General features: G+C 53.4%; 1 protein-coding gene across 1 annotated transcript in view; it reads right to left on the bottom strand.

Annotated features, from left to right (window-relative positions):
* Positions 1-14,773, bottom strand: part of C17H1orf167 (chromosome 17 C1orf167 homolog) — a 22,294-nt gene extending 7,521 nt beyond the window's left edge. Inside the window, 11 exon segments of the mRNA XM_088844926.1 lie at positions 535-689; positions 774-951; positions 2,625-2,811; positions 3,290-3,465; positions 6,854-7,040; positions 7,611-7,726; positions 10,311-10,447; positions 11,513-11,720; positions 12,153-12,196; positions 12,397-13,664; positions 14,704-14,773. Of these exon segments, the coding sequence (XP_088701052.1) occupies positions 535-689; positions 774-951; positions 2,625-2,811; positions 3,290-3,465; positions 6,854-7,040; positions 7,611-7,726; positions 10,311-10,447; positions 11,513-11,720; positions 12,153-12,196; positions 12,397-13,664; positions 14,704-14,773 (2,726 nt within the window).

The raw sequence follows: 14,773 nt of genomic DNA, 5'->3' as shown, positions 1-14,773 counted from the left end.
TGGAGGGCTTCAACGCTACCCTGAGGATCAAGCTGACAGGTGGTCAGGATACAATGGGACCCCAGACCCCAGATGCCAACTGCTGTGATGAACAGCGCTGTGAACTGAGTGCTTACTAATGCCAGGCACTGTGCTTGCTAGGGGATGTGCGTGCCCCTACCTCATTGAGTCCCAGCAGTGAGAGCCCTAGTGTGAACCCCATACAAATGAGGATATAGAGGCACAGAGAGGTTAAGCAACTTGCCCGGGATCACACAGCCGGTGTGGGGCAAAGCTGAGATGACCACAGCCATGAAGTTTCTGGGAGAAGTGAATACCCTGCCTCACATGATCCCTACCCTTCTTCCCCTCATGCCTCGCAGCAGGGCAGGGTAGGAGGGCAGTACCTGAGTCTGGGGAGTGAGGGGGGCCCTCTGGGATGCAGACCCCAAGGGGAGGCAGATGGAAGGGCAAGGATTGCTGGGAAAGAGTAAATCCACAGGGTGGGGGTGGGGGCGGGAAGCACGGCTCCCCTGTCCTGGGAGGGGTCCCTACCGCCTCTGAAGCATGCTCTGGTGCCACCTCGCTGCGTCCCGGGACTGCTGGGCCCGCGCCCGCCAGATCAGAAGGTATTGCCCCTGCTGTCGCTGACCCGCTGCCCACAAAAAGCTCAACTGGAGCATCTCCAGGAGGGCGGGGGCCCTGGAAACCTGGGGAAGGAGGTGTGGGGTCCTGGGTGCCCTGGCGTGCCACCGTCTCCTCCCCCGTCCTCCTCCCCACCCTCTTCCCCTCACCTTGTCCTGGGAGCTTCTCCGGTGTGTGCTGCGGCCTGGCGGGGTCTCCCCTCCCAGGGCACTGCCCAGTGGATCTGGGGCCGAGGCAATCCTGGCCCTGCCCAGATCCCGTGCTCTCAGGCGCCAGCCGCTCAGGATGTGCCGCAGTGCCTGTCTCTGCACTCCCTCGAAGAAGGAGCTACAGAAGGGAGCAGGGGAGTGCCGGGGTCGCACCTCACCTGTGGTTGGGGGTGCTGGAAGGGCACAGAGCTGGGCACCACCAGACTGGCTGCACACTGGGACCACCCGTGGCTCTAAGAGATACTGATGTCCACTGGGGTCCACTGGGGCCCCACCCCTGAAGATTCTGCTTTAATGGTCTGGGTGCCCCCTGGGGCTTCCCAAAGTCCCAGGGTGACCTTCGTGAGCAGCTGAGGCCAAGAGCACAGCTCTGTCTGCCGTGATCACCTGCTTGATTCTCACCACACTCTCTGGGGGGTGGGAGAGACATGCAACTGATGGGGGGTGGAGCCAGGCCCAGGCCCACAGACCCAAGACTCAAGAGCCCACACCAGTATCTCTGCCTCCACTTGGTTACAAAGGTAGGGAAACGGAGGCTTGAGGAAAGGTCATTTCCTCAAACTCCAAATAGTGGCAGACCTGGGATCCTAGCACTGGTCTCAGCCTACAGGGAACCCCAGACATGTTGCAGGGAGATATGGACCATGCCCTAGTACCCAAAGGCCAGAGGATAGCCTGGTGGAGGGAGGGCTACATTCAGAAGGATCATGGTGAATTGAGTTTCCCTGGAGTTCCAGCATTAAAAGAGACTGAGGGTCCAAGTGGACCGGGTGGGTGTGGGGCTGATGAATGCCAGGTGTATGGCTTTTAAGGACAGAATTCTTAACCCTGCAGCTGCTAGTTTTCATTCCTCCTGACATCCCGTTAGCAAAGCTGACTCCTCCTGACCTCCACCAGCCCCCTCACCCATAACCATCAGCCTGGGCCCTAAATCCCAGCATCCTGTCTTGTATAAAAGCATCATGAAGAAGGTCTCACTATAGGGACTTTTTTGCTAAAGATTGACAGTGTGATTGAGAGTACGGTGCGTGACCCCTCTGAGCCTCAGTTTCTCTAGCTGTGTAATAAGGCAATTGTGTTGTGTGTAGCTCACTCAGTCGTGTCTGACTCTTTGCGACCCCGTGAACTGTAGCCCACCAGGTTCCTCTGTCCATGGGATTCTCCGGGCAAGAATATTGGAGTGAGTTGCCATTTTCTGCTTTAGGGGATCTTCCCAACCCAGGGATCAAATCTGCATCTCCTGCATTGGCAGTCGGATTCTTAACCACTGAGCCACCAGGGAAGCCCCAGTAAGGCAACTGGGGGCAGGGAAAAGTGGCTCACTTTTATTCACTGAGAGTATCTACTCTGTCCATACAGGCAGTCCAGGCACCTGCAAAATCCTGGGAGGCATTGGTGAGGAGACAGACATGGTTTCCCACTTAACCAGGAGATGCGTGAGAGGTGGGTTCAGGTTCTGAGGAGGGAGTTGAGCATTAAACGAACCTCTCATCAGGCTCCAGCCATCCTGGTAGGATTCCAGGTCTGTGCCCCTGGTGTGCCCTGCCCACCCTTCCCACCTCCCACCACCAGCTCTCTGCTCAGTCACCGTCTCAGTGTCCCTGGGTCACCTCCCACAGCCCCACACCCGCTGGGCACTACGGGGTGCCAGGCCCCAGACTTAGACCACAGGGAGGAGCAGGATGCCACCTGTTCCTTATGGAGTGCTCCATCCTGTGCTGAGTGCTGCTCACACGCCCACCCTAGGTTCCCCCAGACCACACCCCAGGTCACAAGCTTGTGGTCACCTACTCTGCCTGCTGGCGCTGGGACAGCCGCGTCCTCCAGAGCAACAGCACCCGCTGGAGGGCCAGCTTCCGGCAGGCTTCTTGCAAGGAGCCCTGGCCTTGCTCCTGAGGCAGCACCCGGGCTGCGGCCATCAGCCTCAGCCCACGGGCTGTGGCCCCTCCAGGGACTGAGCTGAAGAGAGCCATGTTCCCTGAGAAGTAGACAAGAGATAAATCAGTGATCTCTCTCTGCTCAAAGCCATTGGTGGTCACTGCCTCAGCCCTTTAGGACCTCTCTCTTTATGAGCACTGCCCCCTCCCACCACCTCCAAACCCTCCCCCATCAGGACACCTCAAAGATCCTATTTGGTCTCAGGTGCAGGGGCTGTGCGTCCCCCTTAGATTCAGGACTTCCCAGGAGTAGGGGCTACATAGCCTTTCGAGGTGGAGGATGGAACGGGTTTCTTCTCTAGAGGAGCTCATGACAACAGCCAGGATGGGGCCCACCAAGGCCTGCTGCTCCAAGGACCCTCCCAGGTCTGCCAGGCTTCACCCTTGAGAAAGCTCCCAATCTCATCACCTCCTATCCTGAGAATCCATAAGTCAACCAGGGCAACTGCAGAAGGAGCTGCAGTGGCGCTGTTTGCTGGGTGGGGGGAGGGGAAGCCCTTTGGCCTGCTGCTCACTGACCTGTCTTCTGCCAACAAAGGGACAGCTGGGCCACCTTCGCCCCGTCTGAGGCCCGGAGCTGCTTCATCTGCACCCACTGCCTCAAGCACGTCCTCAGGGTCCCTGCCTGGCGGTTGGCCACGTGGTCCCGGTACCGGGTCCCTCTTTGTACGAAACGCTGCCAGGCCCCAAAGCACCTGGAGAGCCAAGAGAAAGTGCTGTTTTTCATTGTAATGACAGCCACCTGCCATGTGCCAGACACACCACTGAGGCCCTGGGCGAGCCGCTCACCTCACTGAGCCTCGGCTTTTTCATCTGTAAAATGGGGCTGCTGTAAGGATAGGGAGGCATGCCATCTGCTCAGGCCACACCACCATCACTTCTGGGTGCCTGGCAGTTCTAGGCTGCCTCCTACCTGGCCTCCCGCATCCACTGTTGCCCCCACCCCTCTGGTCAGTGCCTACACCATAACCAGAGTAATATTTTTCTTTCTTTTTTAAAAAATTGTATTTTTATTTTTTGGCCATGCCTCAAGGCTTGTAGGATCTTAGTTCCCCGACCAGGGATCAAACCCGTGCCTCCTGCAGTGAAAGTGTGGAGCCCTAACCACTGGACCCCCAGGGAAGTCCCTAGAGAAATATTTTTCAACTGTTAGTCGCTCTATTGTGTCTGACTCTTTGTGACCCTGATAGACTATAGCCCACCAGGCTCCTCTGTCCATGGGATTTCTCAGGCAAGAATACTGGGGTGTGTAACCATTCCCTTCTCCAGAAGATCTTCCCGACCCAGGGATGGAATCTGGGTCTTCTGCATTGCAGGCATCTTACTCTCTTGCTAAAATCCTCCAGCAGTAGTCTCCTTGCTCTGATGAAAATTTCAACTGCTCCCCACTGCCAACAAGGCCCTCTCTGATGATCTGTGCCCCAACACCTTTCTAACTTCATCTCAGACAACCCTGGCCTCCAACCCTGTACTAACAGGGTTCCAACTTGACTTTCCTGCTTTGAATTTCCCATGTTCCCCTGTCAGAGGCTTTTGAATGTGCTGTTCCCTCTGCCCGGCGCTTTTGTCTGCTCTCCCTCTACCAGTCAACCATGCATCCTTCCCATCTCTGCTGAACTCTGATTGAGGTCAGCTCCCTTTGTTAGACGTTCTCACAGAGAAATTCCCTAGTAGTCCAGTGGTTAATAATCCGCCTGCCAGTGCTGAGGACATGGGTTCAATCCCTGGTCCGGGAATATCCCACATACCATGGGGCAACTAAGCCCGTGTGCCACAACTACTGAGTCTGTGACCTCTGGAGCCAGTGCTCTGCGACAAGACAAGCCACTGGAGTGAGACTCCCGCACACCGCAACTGGAGGGTGGCCCCCGCTCACCACAACTAGAGAAAGCCCTCGCAGCAACGAAGACTCATGCAGCCAAAAAAGTTCTCACGGAAAACTCTATCAGGGGATGCAATCAGCAAAATGCAGACAGTGGGAAACTATCAGACAAGCAACCTGGTTTCTCCAACAGATAATTGAGCGGAAGAAACAAAAAAACTCAGAGGGAATGCCAAAGACGAAAGAGACTTTGACGGTTCCTCAACCAACGGCAGCACAGGGGCCTTATTTAGATCCCGATACAAACAAATGATAACAGCATATAGTAGAAGTGGAAATTTGAATGTTGACCAACTATTTCTTGGTGTTAAGGAATTATTCATATTTTAGGTATGATCATGGTTTGGTGGTATGCGTGTGCTCAGTTGCTTCAGTCCTGTCTGACCCCATGGACTGTAGTCCACCAGGCTCCTCTGTCCATGGGACTCTCCAGGCAAGAGTACTGGAGTGAGTTGCCGTTTCCTCCTCCAGGGGATCTTCCCAACCCAGGGATTGAACCGGTGTCTCTTGTGTCTCCTGCATTGGCAGGAGGGTTCTTCACCACTAGCACCACCTGGGAAGCCCACGGTATGGTGGTTCTGCTGTTTAAAAGACTTTGTTTTAGAGATGCTGTGGAAATATTTACATATGAAATGACAGGATGCCTGGTGTTTTTGTGGGGGAAGTAACTAGGGTACAGATGAAACAAGTTTTCTCAGGAGGTGATTTTCTTGATGGGTACATTGAAGTTGTTTATTCTGTTTTCCCTACTTTTGTGTAAGATAAAAATGTCCCATAATAAAATAGTTAACAGGGAAAAAAATCTTCATGTACGTCTGTGTTCCTTCCCTTCACAACACTTAACTTGGGTGGTATTCACACACACACACACACACCCTTTGTGATTGTTAATTTCCTTCCTATCTGTCCCTGTACTGAGTCATGGGTTCCATGGGCACACACACACACACACACACACCCTTTGTGATTGTTAATTTCCTTCCTATCTGTCCCTGTACTGAGTCATGGGTTCCATGGGCACACACACACACACACACACACACCCTTTGTGATTGTTAATTTCCTTCCTATCTGTCCCTGTACTGAGTCATGGGTTCCATGGGCTTTAAGCTCTGCTTATAATTGAATCCCTGGCTTCTCAGGTGGCTCAGTGGTAAAGAATCCACGGTACATACACACAATGGAATATTACTCAGCTATAAAAAGGGATGCATTTGAGTCAGTTCTAATGAGGTGGATGAACCTGGAGCCTATTATACAGAGTGAAGTATGTTAGAAAGAGACAAATGCTGTATATTAATGCATATATATGGAATTTAGAAAGACAGTACTGATGATCCTACACGCAGGGCAGCAAAGGAGACTCAGATGTAAAGAACAGACTTTTGGACTGAGTGGGAGAAGGCAAGGGTGGAATGATTTGAGAGAATAGCATTGAAACGTGTACGTTGCCATACGTAAAATAGATGACCAAGGCAAGTTCGACGCATGAAGCAGGGCACCCAAAGCCGGTGCTCTGGGACAACCTGGAGAGATGGGATGAGGAGGGAGGTGTGGGGGCTAGAATGAGAGGAACACATGTATACTTGTGGCCGATTCATATTGATGTATGGCCAAAGCCATCACAGTATTGTAAAGTAATTATCCTCCAATTAAAAAAAAAAAAAAGAATCCACCTCCCAATGCAGGAGACACAGGAGATGCGTTTTGATCCCTGAGTCAAGAAGATCCCCTGGAGGAGGAAGTGGCAACCCACTCCACTTGCCTGGAACATCCCATGGACAGAGGAGCCTGATGAACTGTACAGAGTCAGACAGGACTTAGCAACTGCACACGCATGCGTAAATAAATCCCAGCCCCTGGGTGGCATCTGGCAGGTCTTAGTGTCTTGCTAAATGGTGGATGTATTCATTTCTTATTTTCATTGTTCTCTCAACACCAGGAGTCAAGAATTGACTTAAGGGGCTTCCCTGGTGGTCCAGTGGTTAAGACGCCACACTTCCGTGCAGGGGCCTGGGTTCGATCCCTGATCAGGGAACTAGATCCTACATGCTGCAACTAAAGATCCTGCTTGCTGCGACTAAGACCCAGTGAAGCCAAATAAATAAATATTTTTTAAAAAATTGACTTAAAGGGCATCTCCCAGCTGCATCCCACCCTCTGCCTCAGGGAAGGTGGTCCCCATTCTCTCTTCCCCCTACCTGCAGAGCCAGGCTCTCCGATGCTGAGGGTCCAGTAGGGCCACCCAGGCTGCACCTGCAGCAGGAGAGCGCCAGGCGTGGGGGGGCCTCCCCATCCTCTGAGTCCTCAGTGTGGCCTGGGAAGCCTCTCCCTGGACCCCGTTCTCCTGCCTGACCCATTCCTTCTGATGGCACCACAGGAGGAAGACTAAAGGGAGGGAAGAAGGCGGGAAGAGAGAGTGACTGGAGGGGACCAACAGGGCCAGGAGGGACCGCTGAGTCCTGGGATGCCAGGCTGAGTGGCCCTGGACCAGTCAGTCACCCTCCATCTCTGGGCCTGTTTCCTCATGAGTGAGTCATGTCTAAGGACTTCCCAGTTCTAATATACAAGCTTCTAAAAAAAATAATAATAATAATATACAAGCTTCTGTCCACCTGTATCCATCTTCCACGGCACACAAATGCGAGATGTGCCCCTCTCATACTCTGTGTCCTTGAGCTGGTCACTAAATTTCCCTGTGCCTCAGTTCCCCAGCAGTAAAATGGGCACAATGCCTTGCCAAGGTCACCATGAAACTTAAATGCGATCTCGTCTGGGAAGTTGCCAGGGTAGATACTCAATAAACACTCACTCACTCACTGAGCAGCCCCTGACCCCCTGCCCTGCCCAGTGTGGGGGCCCGCGCCTGCCCTGCCTGGCTCTGCCTGCTCAGCGCAGGGACTCAGGCCCTGCCCCGCCTGTATCCATCTCCCCCTCTCCCCAGAACCCACGTCTCACCGGCCAGATGTTGCAGAGCCTGCAGGATCGGGACTCCCCTGTCTCCTCCATCTGGCCTCGGCCCAGAACACAACGGAATCGGCTGGGCTCCCGCCTCCTCTCTCAGACTCCCTGGACTGAGAGTGAAGTTGCCCAGAGAGAAACTGATGCCCTCCCCGGCCTAGGGAGGGCACCCAGCCCCAACCCATCCACCCCAGTCCTGAAGGACCATTTCCTGGCAGGAGCAAAGTTGCGCTGAGCCACCCCCCTGTTCTCTTCCAGACAGTACATTTTGTTCCTGATTATGTGAGTACTTTGTGGGGAGGGTTCTGCTTTTGCTATATTCTCTTTAATACTATTTGGGTTTTTTTTTTTTTTTTACAACAAACATGCATTAAAATAAATACTACTTAAATATTTTAAACACAATTGTTTAAAAATAAGAATGGGACATCCCTGATGGTCCGTCCAGTGGTTAAGAATCCACCTGCCAACAGGGCACATGGGTTCAGTCCCTGGTCTGGGAAGCTCCCACGTGCCATGGGGCAACTAAGCCTGTGCACCACGACTACTAAGCCTGTGCTCTAGAGCCCGAGAGCCGCAACTACTAAAGCCCATTAGCCTAGAGCCTGTGCTCCACAACAAGAGAAGCCACCACACTCAGAGGCCTGAGCACCGCACAAAGTGTAGCCCCCACTCGTTGCAACTAGAGACAGCCTGTGAGCAGCAACAAAGACCCAGCAGAGCCAAAAATAAATAAATAAAATTTTAAAAATGAAAATACGAACAAAAACAATACATCATTGGAATGGAAAACTGAGGAACTGAAAATAAACATCTTAAACCTCACTGCTCCAGAAATGACCACTATCCCCGTTTTAGCATTTTTGGGGGGACACGGTGAAATGAGATTTATTTACTTATTTTTACCATTAATAGTGGTAAAATACACATAAGATTTACCATCTTAACCATTTTAAATATTTTAAACACAATTGTTTTAAAATAAATATTTTAAACACAATAACCATTTTAAGTGAACAGTGGTGTTAACTAATTTACATTGCTATGCAACATTTTAATATTTTTCCTTCTGGTCTTTTTTCTATGCACTATTTTTCACTCATAGAACACTATCTTGGGTACTGAAGTGAAGTGAAAGTCACTCAGTTGTGTCTGACTCTTTGCAACTTCATGGACTATACAGTACCTGAAATTCTCCAGGCCAGAATACTAGATTAGGTAGCCTTTCCCTTCTCCAGGGGACCTTCCCAACCCAGCTATCAAACCCAGATCTCCCACATTGCAGGTGGATTCTTTACCAGCTGAGCCACAAGGGAAGCCCAAGAATACTGGAGTGGGTAGGCTATCCCTTCTTCAGAAGATCTTCCCAACCCAGGAATCAAAATGGGGTCTCCTGCATTGCAGGTGGATTCTTTACCAACTGAGCTATCAGGGAAGCCCATCTTGGGTACTATTTCTTGTTTTTTTTTTTTTTTGCCACACAGCTTGTGGAATCCTATTTCCCCAACCAGGGACTGAACCCAGGCCCTTGGCGGTGAAAGCACAGAGTCCTGCAGCAAATTCCCACTGGCTGTCTATTTTACATATAGTAATGCTTATGTTTCAGTTTGCTATATGATGCAGGGAGCTCAAACCCGGTGCTCTGTGACAACCTAGAGGGGTGGGATGGGGAGGGAGACTAAAGAGGGAGGAGACATATGTATACCTATGGCTGATTCATGTTGATGTAGGGCAGAAACTGACACAATATTGCAAAGCAATTATCCTCCAATTAAAAATAAACAAATTTTTTTTTAAAGCGCAGAATCCTAAACACTGGACTGCCGGGGAATTCCTTTTTAGGTACTATTTTGATGGGGGGAGCTGTGCTGGGTCTTCACTGCTGCACAGGCTCTTTTCTAGTTCTGGCAAGTGGGGACTACTCTCGAGTTGCATTTGCGCGGGCTTCTCATTGCAGTGGCTTCTCTTGTGGAGCACGGGCTCTAGAGCACACAGGCTTCAATGTTGTGGCATATGGGCTCCACAGTTGCGATTCCCCGGGCTCTAGAGAGGAGGCTCAGTACCTGTGGCACGCGGGCTTAGCTGCTCTACAGCAGGTGGGATCTTCCCAGATCAGGGATCGAACCCATGTCTCCTGCATTGACAGGTGGGTTCTTCACCACTGAGCCACCAGGGAAGCCCATTATGTACTGTTTTCACCCTCTTTCCACCCCCCTACCCCCACCAGCATTAAAAATACCCATATGCAAATGCCCATAAAGCTACTTCTAGGAAGGAGGATAAGATACATAAGGAGGGAGATGAAACTTTTGAATTAATTGAAACACTTGCAACTATCTTGAATGTTTTTTCAAATCAAGCATGCATTCCTATTATGATTATTATAATAGGAAAGAACACCATTAAAGATATGGAAACAAAAAATAAAAAAAGAGTGGGGAGGAATTTTTAAAATCTTGATAAACATCATATTGAATGAACAGTTGCCAAATGTTTATCACAGGGTTAAATGACAATTTTCTCACTTGATGTTGGATAGTTAGGCTATTTTGAAGTTTTCATAGGTATAAATAACACCACGATGGACATCCTTTTGCACAAATCCTTGTCCACATTTGAGGGGAAGCGGGGGACAAGGAGGGAAGGCCACAAGCACTGTCCAGGTCACACTGATCAAACTGGGGTGTCCCAGACTACCTGCTTCTCCAGGCACCATCCACCACCGGCTTCCTTCCTGAGGGACCTTGGTCCTGGTCTCCCCCGGAGGACAGGGGTCTTGGCCCAGCCTGGACGTGAGGCTGCCCTTGTTTGTGCTGCTGAATCAAGTGTCTCCACTAGGTCAAGAGAGAAGGGGAAGAGAGACACTGGCTGATGCCTCAAATGTGCCCTGAGCGGGAAGGGCAGAGACAAAGTCAGACACTGTGGTCTTAACCAATTAGATGCCCCTGCCTCTTTGGGAATGAATGGATGGATGGATGGAGAAATGGAACCCAAGAGGCAGGGTTTTCCTTGGGAGACAAAACCTGGAGTTAGGCCCTCCCAAAGCGCTTTTCCTAAGGAGGAAGGAACACAGAAATGCCCTCCCAGTCCTGGCTAGCAAACCTCTAGTAATCGCTAAGTTGTGTCCAACTCATTGGACAGCATGGACTGCAGCCTGTCAGGCTCCTTTATTCATGGGATTTCCCAGGCAAAAATACTGGAGTGGGTTGCCATTTCCTTCTCCAAGGGATCTTCCTGACCTAGGGATAGAAACTGCATCTCCTGCATTGGCAGGCAGATTCTTTACTGCTGAGCCACCAGGGAAGCCCCTAGTTAAAAAAAAAAAAAAAGCAACCACTTAAATAGCAGAGGGCTTGCTATGTGCTAGGCAGGATTCTGAGTTCCCTATATTTATTAATTTAACCTCACAATGGGACTTCCCTGGTAGCTCAGCTGGTAAAGAATCCACCTGCAATGCAGGAGGCCTGGGTTCCATCCCTGGGTTGGGAAGATCCACTGGAGGAGGGCATGTCAGCCCACTCCAGTATTCTTGCCTGGAGAATTCCCATGGACAGAGGTATCACAAAGAGTTGGACATGACTGAGCGAATAAACACAGCACAACCTCACAACAACCTTGAGAGGTAAGTACTATTGTGGTGCATTTCAGAGCTAAAGAGACTAAGGCACAGAGAGGTCAAGGAACTTCCCCAAGATCACACAGTGAGAAAATGTGGGGGAAAGGAAAGTGGTGGAAATAGGATTTGAACTTGAGCAGAGTTCAATCATGTGTCTGGGCTGATGCCTGCCCGCTCTCCTGCTAATCACTCAGGGGGAACAACCTGTGCTCCAAGAGAGCCTCCTCCCCAGACACACGGGTGTTTCACCGCCTCCCCATGCCCCAATCTGGAGGTTCCTAACCTTCTGGAAGGTCCGAGCCAGCAGGGCCTGTGTGTGTCGCCCCCACGCCGCCTCCAGCTGGGCCTCCCGGAGCCACAGCGCCCACCGCAGCGCCCGCAGACCCCTGCGTAACAGCTGCCGCCGGCCCAGCGCCACGGCCGCCGCCACTGCCCGCCGCTGCTGTACCCAGCGCCACCATGCTCTGAAACATCTGGACAGCCACTGCCATCTGGGGACAGACAAGGCTGACCATGGGTGGGCCTGGCCCTCAGCCCCAGGGAACAGCTAGGGGCTCAGCACATTGCCTTTCCAACTTGGAAGGTGACGCTCCACCCCAAGGAAGGAGGGCTAGCTGGACAATGGGGGGACTTTCCTCTGCAGAGGGCTATCCTTGGAAATTCCATTAAAAAGGCTCCTGGAGGCAGGGGAATGCCCTGTTTGACTGCCATGAGTGCAGGGCAGCCTAACAAGTTTCAGGTCCCAGGAAGCAGCAGCCCCCACGTTCCTGTCCTTAGGGGCCTGGGACGTTCCCTCCCCCTTAAATTCTGCAAGGATCTGCCAGTTGGGCCTTATTGGCATCAGGCCCGAATCTGCAGGCAACGGGACAGGAGCTGTTCCCAGAGCGTGGCCTTGGTCCCCACGCCACAGCCTGTAAACTTACCGGCCTAACTCAGGCTCCAGGTTCACAGTGTTTCTGGCTTTGTTCTTGGAAAATAAAAGAACACAACACACTCTCAGGCTAACAAGCAAGCAGGACTTGATAGACCCTGCTAAGCCTGCCTATCCAAGGCCTCCGTTTTGAGGGAGGGTGACGGTAGTGACAGCCAGCTTGGAGTGAGAATTCCTGGGAGGGAGGGCAGCCCCAACCCAGAGTCCCCTAACTCCCAGACTCCTCTGGCCCCTACCTGCAGGGCACTCCTCGCAGGGGCTGTGTCTGGCAGCCTGGAAGCTGGCCTTTCTTTCTCCCTACTGATCCGCTCCTTTGGGATCCTGTCCCCTCCTTCCTGCCCAGGGAGGATGCCCCGGGCTGAACTGGACGAGGCTGAAGAGCAGAGTCTGCCCTCCCTGCTGTCCGCCTCTGGAGGGAGCAGGAGGTCCCACTTCTGCCCCCAGCTGTGTGTAGTCTCTGGGGAGCACTGCTCTCCTTGCTTTAGGGGGCAGACAGAAAAGACCACGTGCTCAGGGTCAAGGGCATCCCCAGGCACCACCTCCAGAGTGGTCCTCAGTGATGTGTGCTTGCTGCTTGCCTGAGAGTTTGAGAGACCCTCCTGGGCCCCCCGTGTCTCTGGGAAACTGGTAGTTCCCCTGAGGCCTCGGGAGTGTCTCCTCCTCTCATCCCAGGAATCAAGAACAGGCTGGCTGGGCTGGGGGCGGACAAGGAGTGTCTGGCCAGCCCTGGTCCAGGGCTTCTGCCGCATAGGGCCTGGGAGTTCCTGGGATGCCTGGCACCTGAGCCGCACTGCCTGGCACTCCAGGTGTTGCACACAGACCAGCAGCTGGTGAATGGCAGCTTGGGATGGGGCCTGAGGCTGGCTCTGGGCAGGCACAGCCAGGTCTTTCAGGGTCAGGGGTTCCCCCACGAGCCTGGAGGTCCAGTCCCCCAGGCCATACCGGGATCTGGGGTCTGACCATGTGGGCCCTTTGAGTGGGGCCAGCCCTGTAGTAAGCCTGATGTCTGGGCAAGAGGTATCTGTGGCCAGCAGCCAGGACTGCCTCAGATTGGAGGATGGGCGAGCCAGTGGCCCTCGGGGTAGGGGGCTTCCCTGGGGCATCAGGTGGGGCCAGAAGCTCTTCTGAGGCTCTGACCAGAGTTGGGGGCTGGTGAGACGTCCACACTCAGCCGTGTAGGTCTCCCTGGTGCACAAGTTACTTTGCTGGATCGCAAAGTCTTGGGCTCTCCCTTGGGGTCTCCCAACCAAGAGCTGCAGGTTGTCCTGCTGCCGGAAGCTTGAGTTGGTCAGCCGGCTGGTCGTGTCCCTCAGGACGAGGCCCAGGCTGGGGCTGGGGCTGGGGCTGGCCAGGTTGCTCTGGACTTGGCAAGGCTCCTGGCGCAGCGCTGTCCCCGGGCACGGTGTGGCAGCAGGCCCTCCCCTCTCAGCCAGGCCCACGGGCACCCACTGGCCATGTCTACTGGCCAGGCCGACACCCAGGCTCTTCCGGAGTCTCCGTGGCTCTAAAGAAAGGACAGACAGTTATGCGCTGGGGGAGGACTCTGTGGTCAGTGCTCGGGAGGGACGGGGGAGGGAGCCCAGAGTCCAGAGGTCTGTGTCAGCTATTGTCCCAGGTGGACTGATGGATGCACCCCAAGAGCAGCGACCTGGCATTAGTGCAGGGACTCAGATTGGGGATGGGGAAGGGGCTCGGAGGAGGGCAGCGGGAAGCAGGGAGAGAGTGGGGAGGCTGCTGAAGGGGGTCCCAGGTGAGAGGTGATGGGGCTGGGATGGGGGCGGTAGGAGGGTGGAGAGGTAGATCAGATCTGCTGAGAAGGAGAAGGTACAAAAGAGGGTGGAGAAGCATCAAGGACGACTCCCTGGTGTCCAGCTTGAGCAGAGGTGCTGGGTGAGGGGGTGACTCACAGCTGGAGTGAAAGCAAGACCCAACACATTGAAGTTGAAAGGGAGCTGCTCTGGGGACCAAGGGCGTGGGGCTTAGAGCCCTCCACCCCACAGCCACCACCACCCCACTCCGCCCCACTGCCATCAGTCTCCCCAGCCCGCCTCACTTCCACCCGGGCTCTTTGGGTGCTGGTGAGATGCCCGGGAGGGCCTGGCGGGTAGAGTGGGCCATGAAAGTTTTCAGACAGGAACTAAAGTTCAGAGAGGTTAAGTCCATTGCCCTATGGTCACACAGCTAGAACACAGAGAAACTGGCGTGTGAATTGGAATCTGAACTGGTTCTTGGGTTGCTCCCACTCTTGGCTGCACAGCTCTGGGGCCTTCTGGAAGCCCCAGGCACCTGAGCAGGGGGTTTCCCCAGCCTACCACTGCAGAGAACTAGCTCTGGGACTCCTATTTCCCCCTTCCTCACCTCACGTCCTGACTTCCTGATCCTCCCTTGGGGCCTGGAAGACTTTGTCCTGGTCCAGTTGGCCTTAGTTAATCTCAGGAATTAACAAGGCCCTGGGCTGGCCTGTGTGCAAAAGGGGCTCTGGGCTGCTACCCAAGGGGACCCTTCTCTTGCCACCTCTGATCCAGACCTATTGAACTTCTTGCCTGGTCTCAGGGAGGTTGCCGGCCTGGGGGGCACGTTCTCCTTGTGGCTGGCATCAGGTCTCAGCTCCAT

This window comes from Moschus berezovskii, chromosome 17, assembly GCF_049115385.1.
Source record: "Moschus berezovskii isolate FMDL1 chromosome 17, NW_MosBer_1.0, whole genome shotgun sequence".
NCBI lineage: Eukaryota > Metazoa > Chordata > Mammalia > Artiodactyla > Moschidae > Moschus > Moschus berezovskii.
The sequence above is the reverse complement of the archived record's forward strand: the minus strand, read 5'-3'. Positions and strand labels throughout refer to the sequence as shown.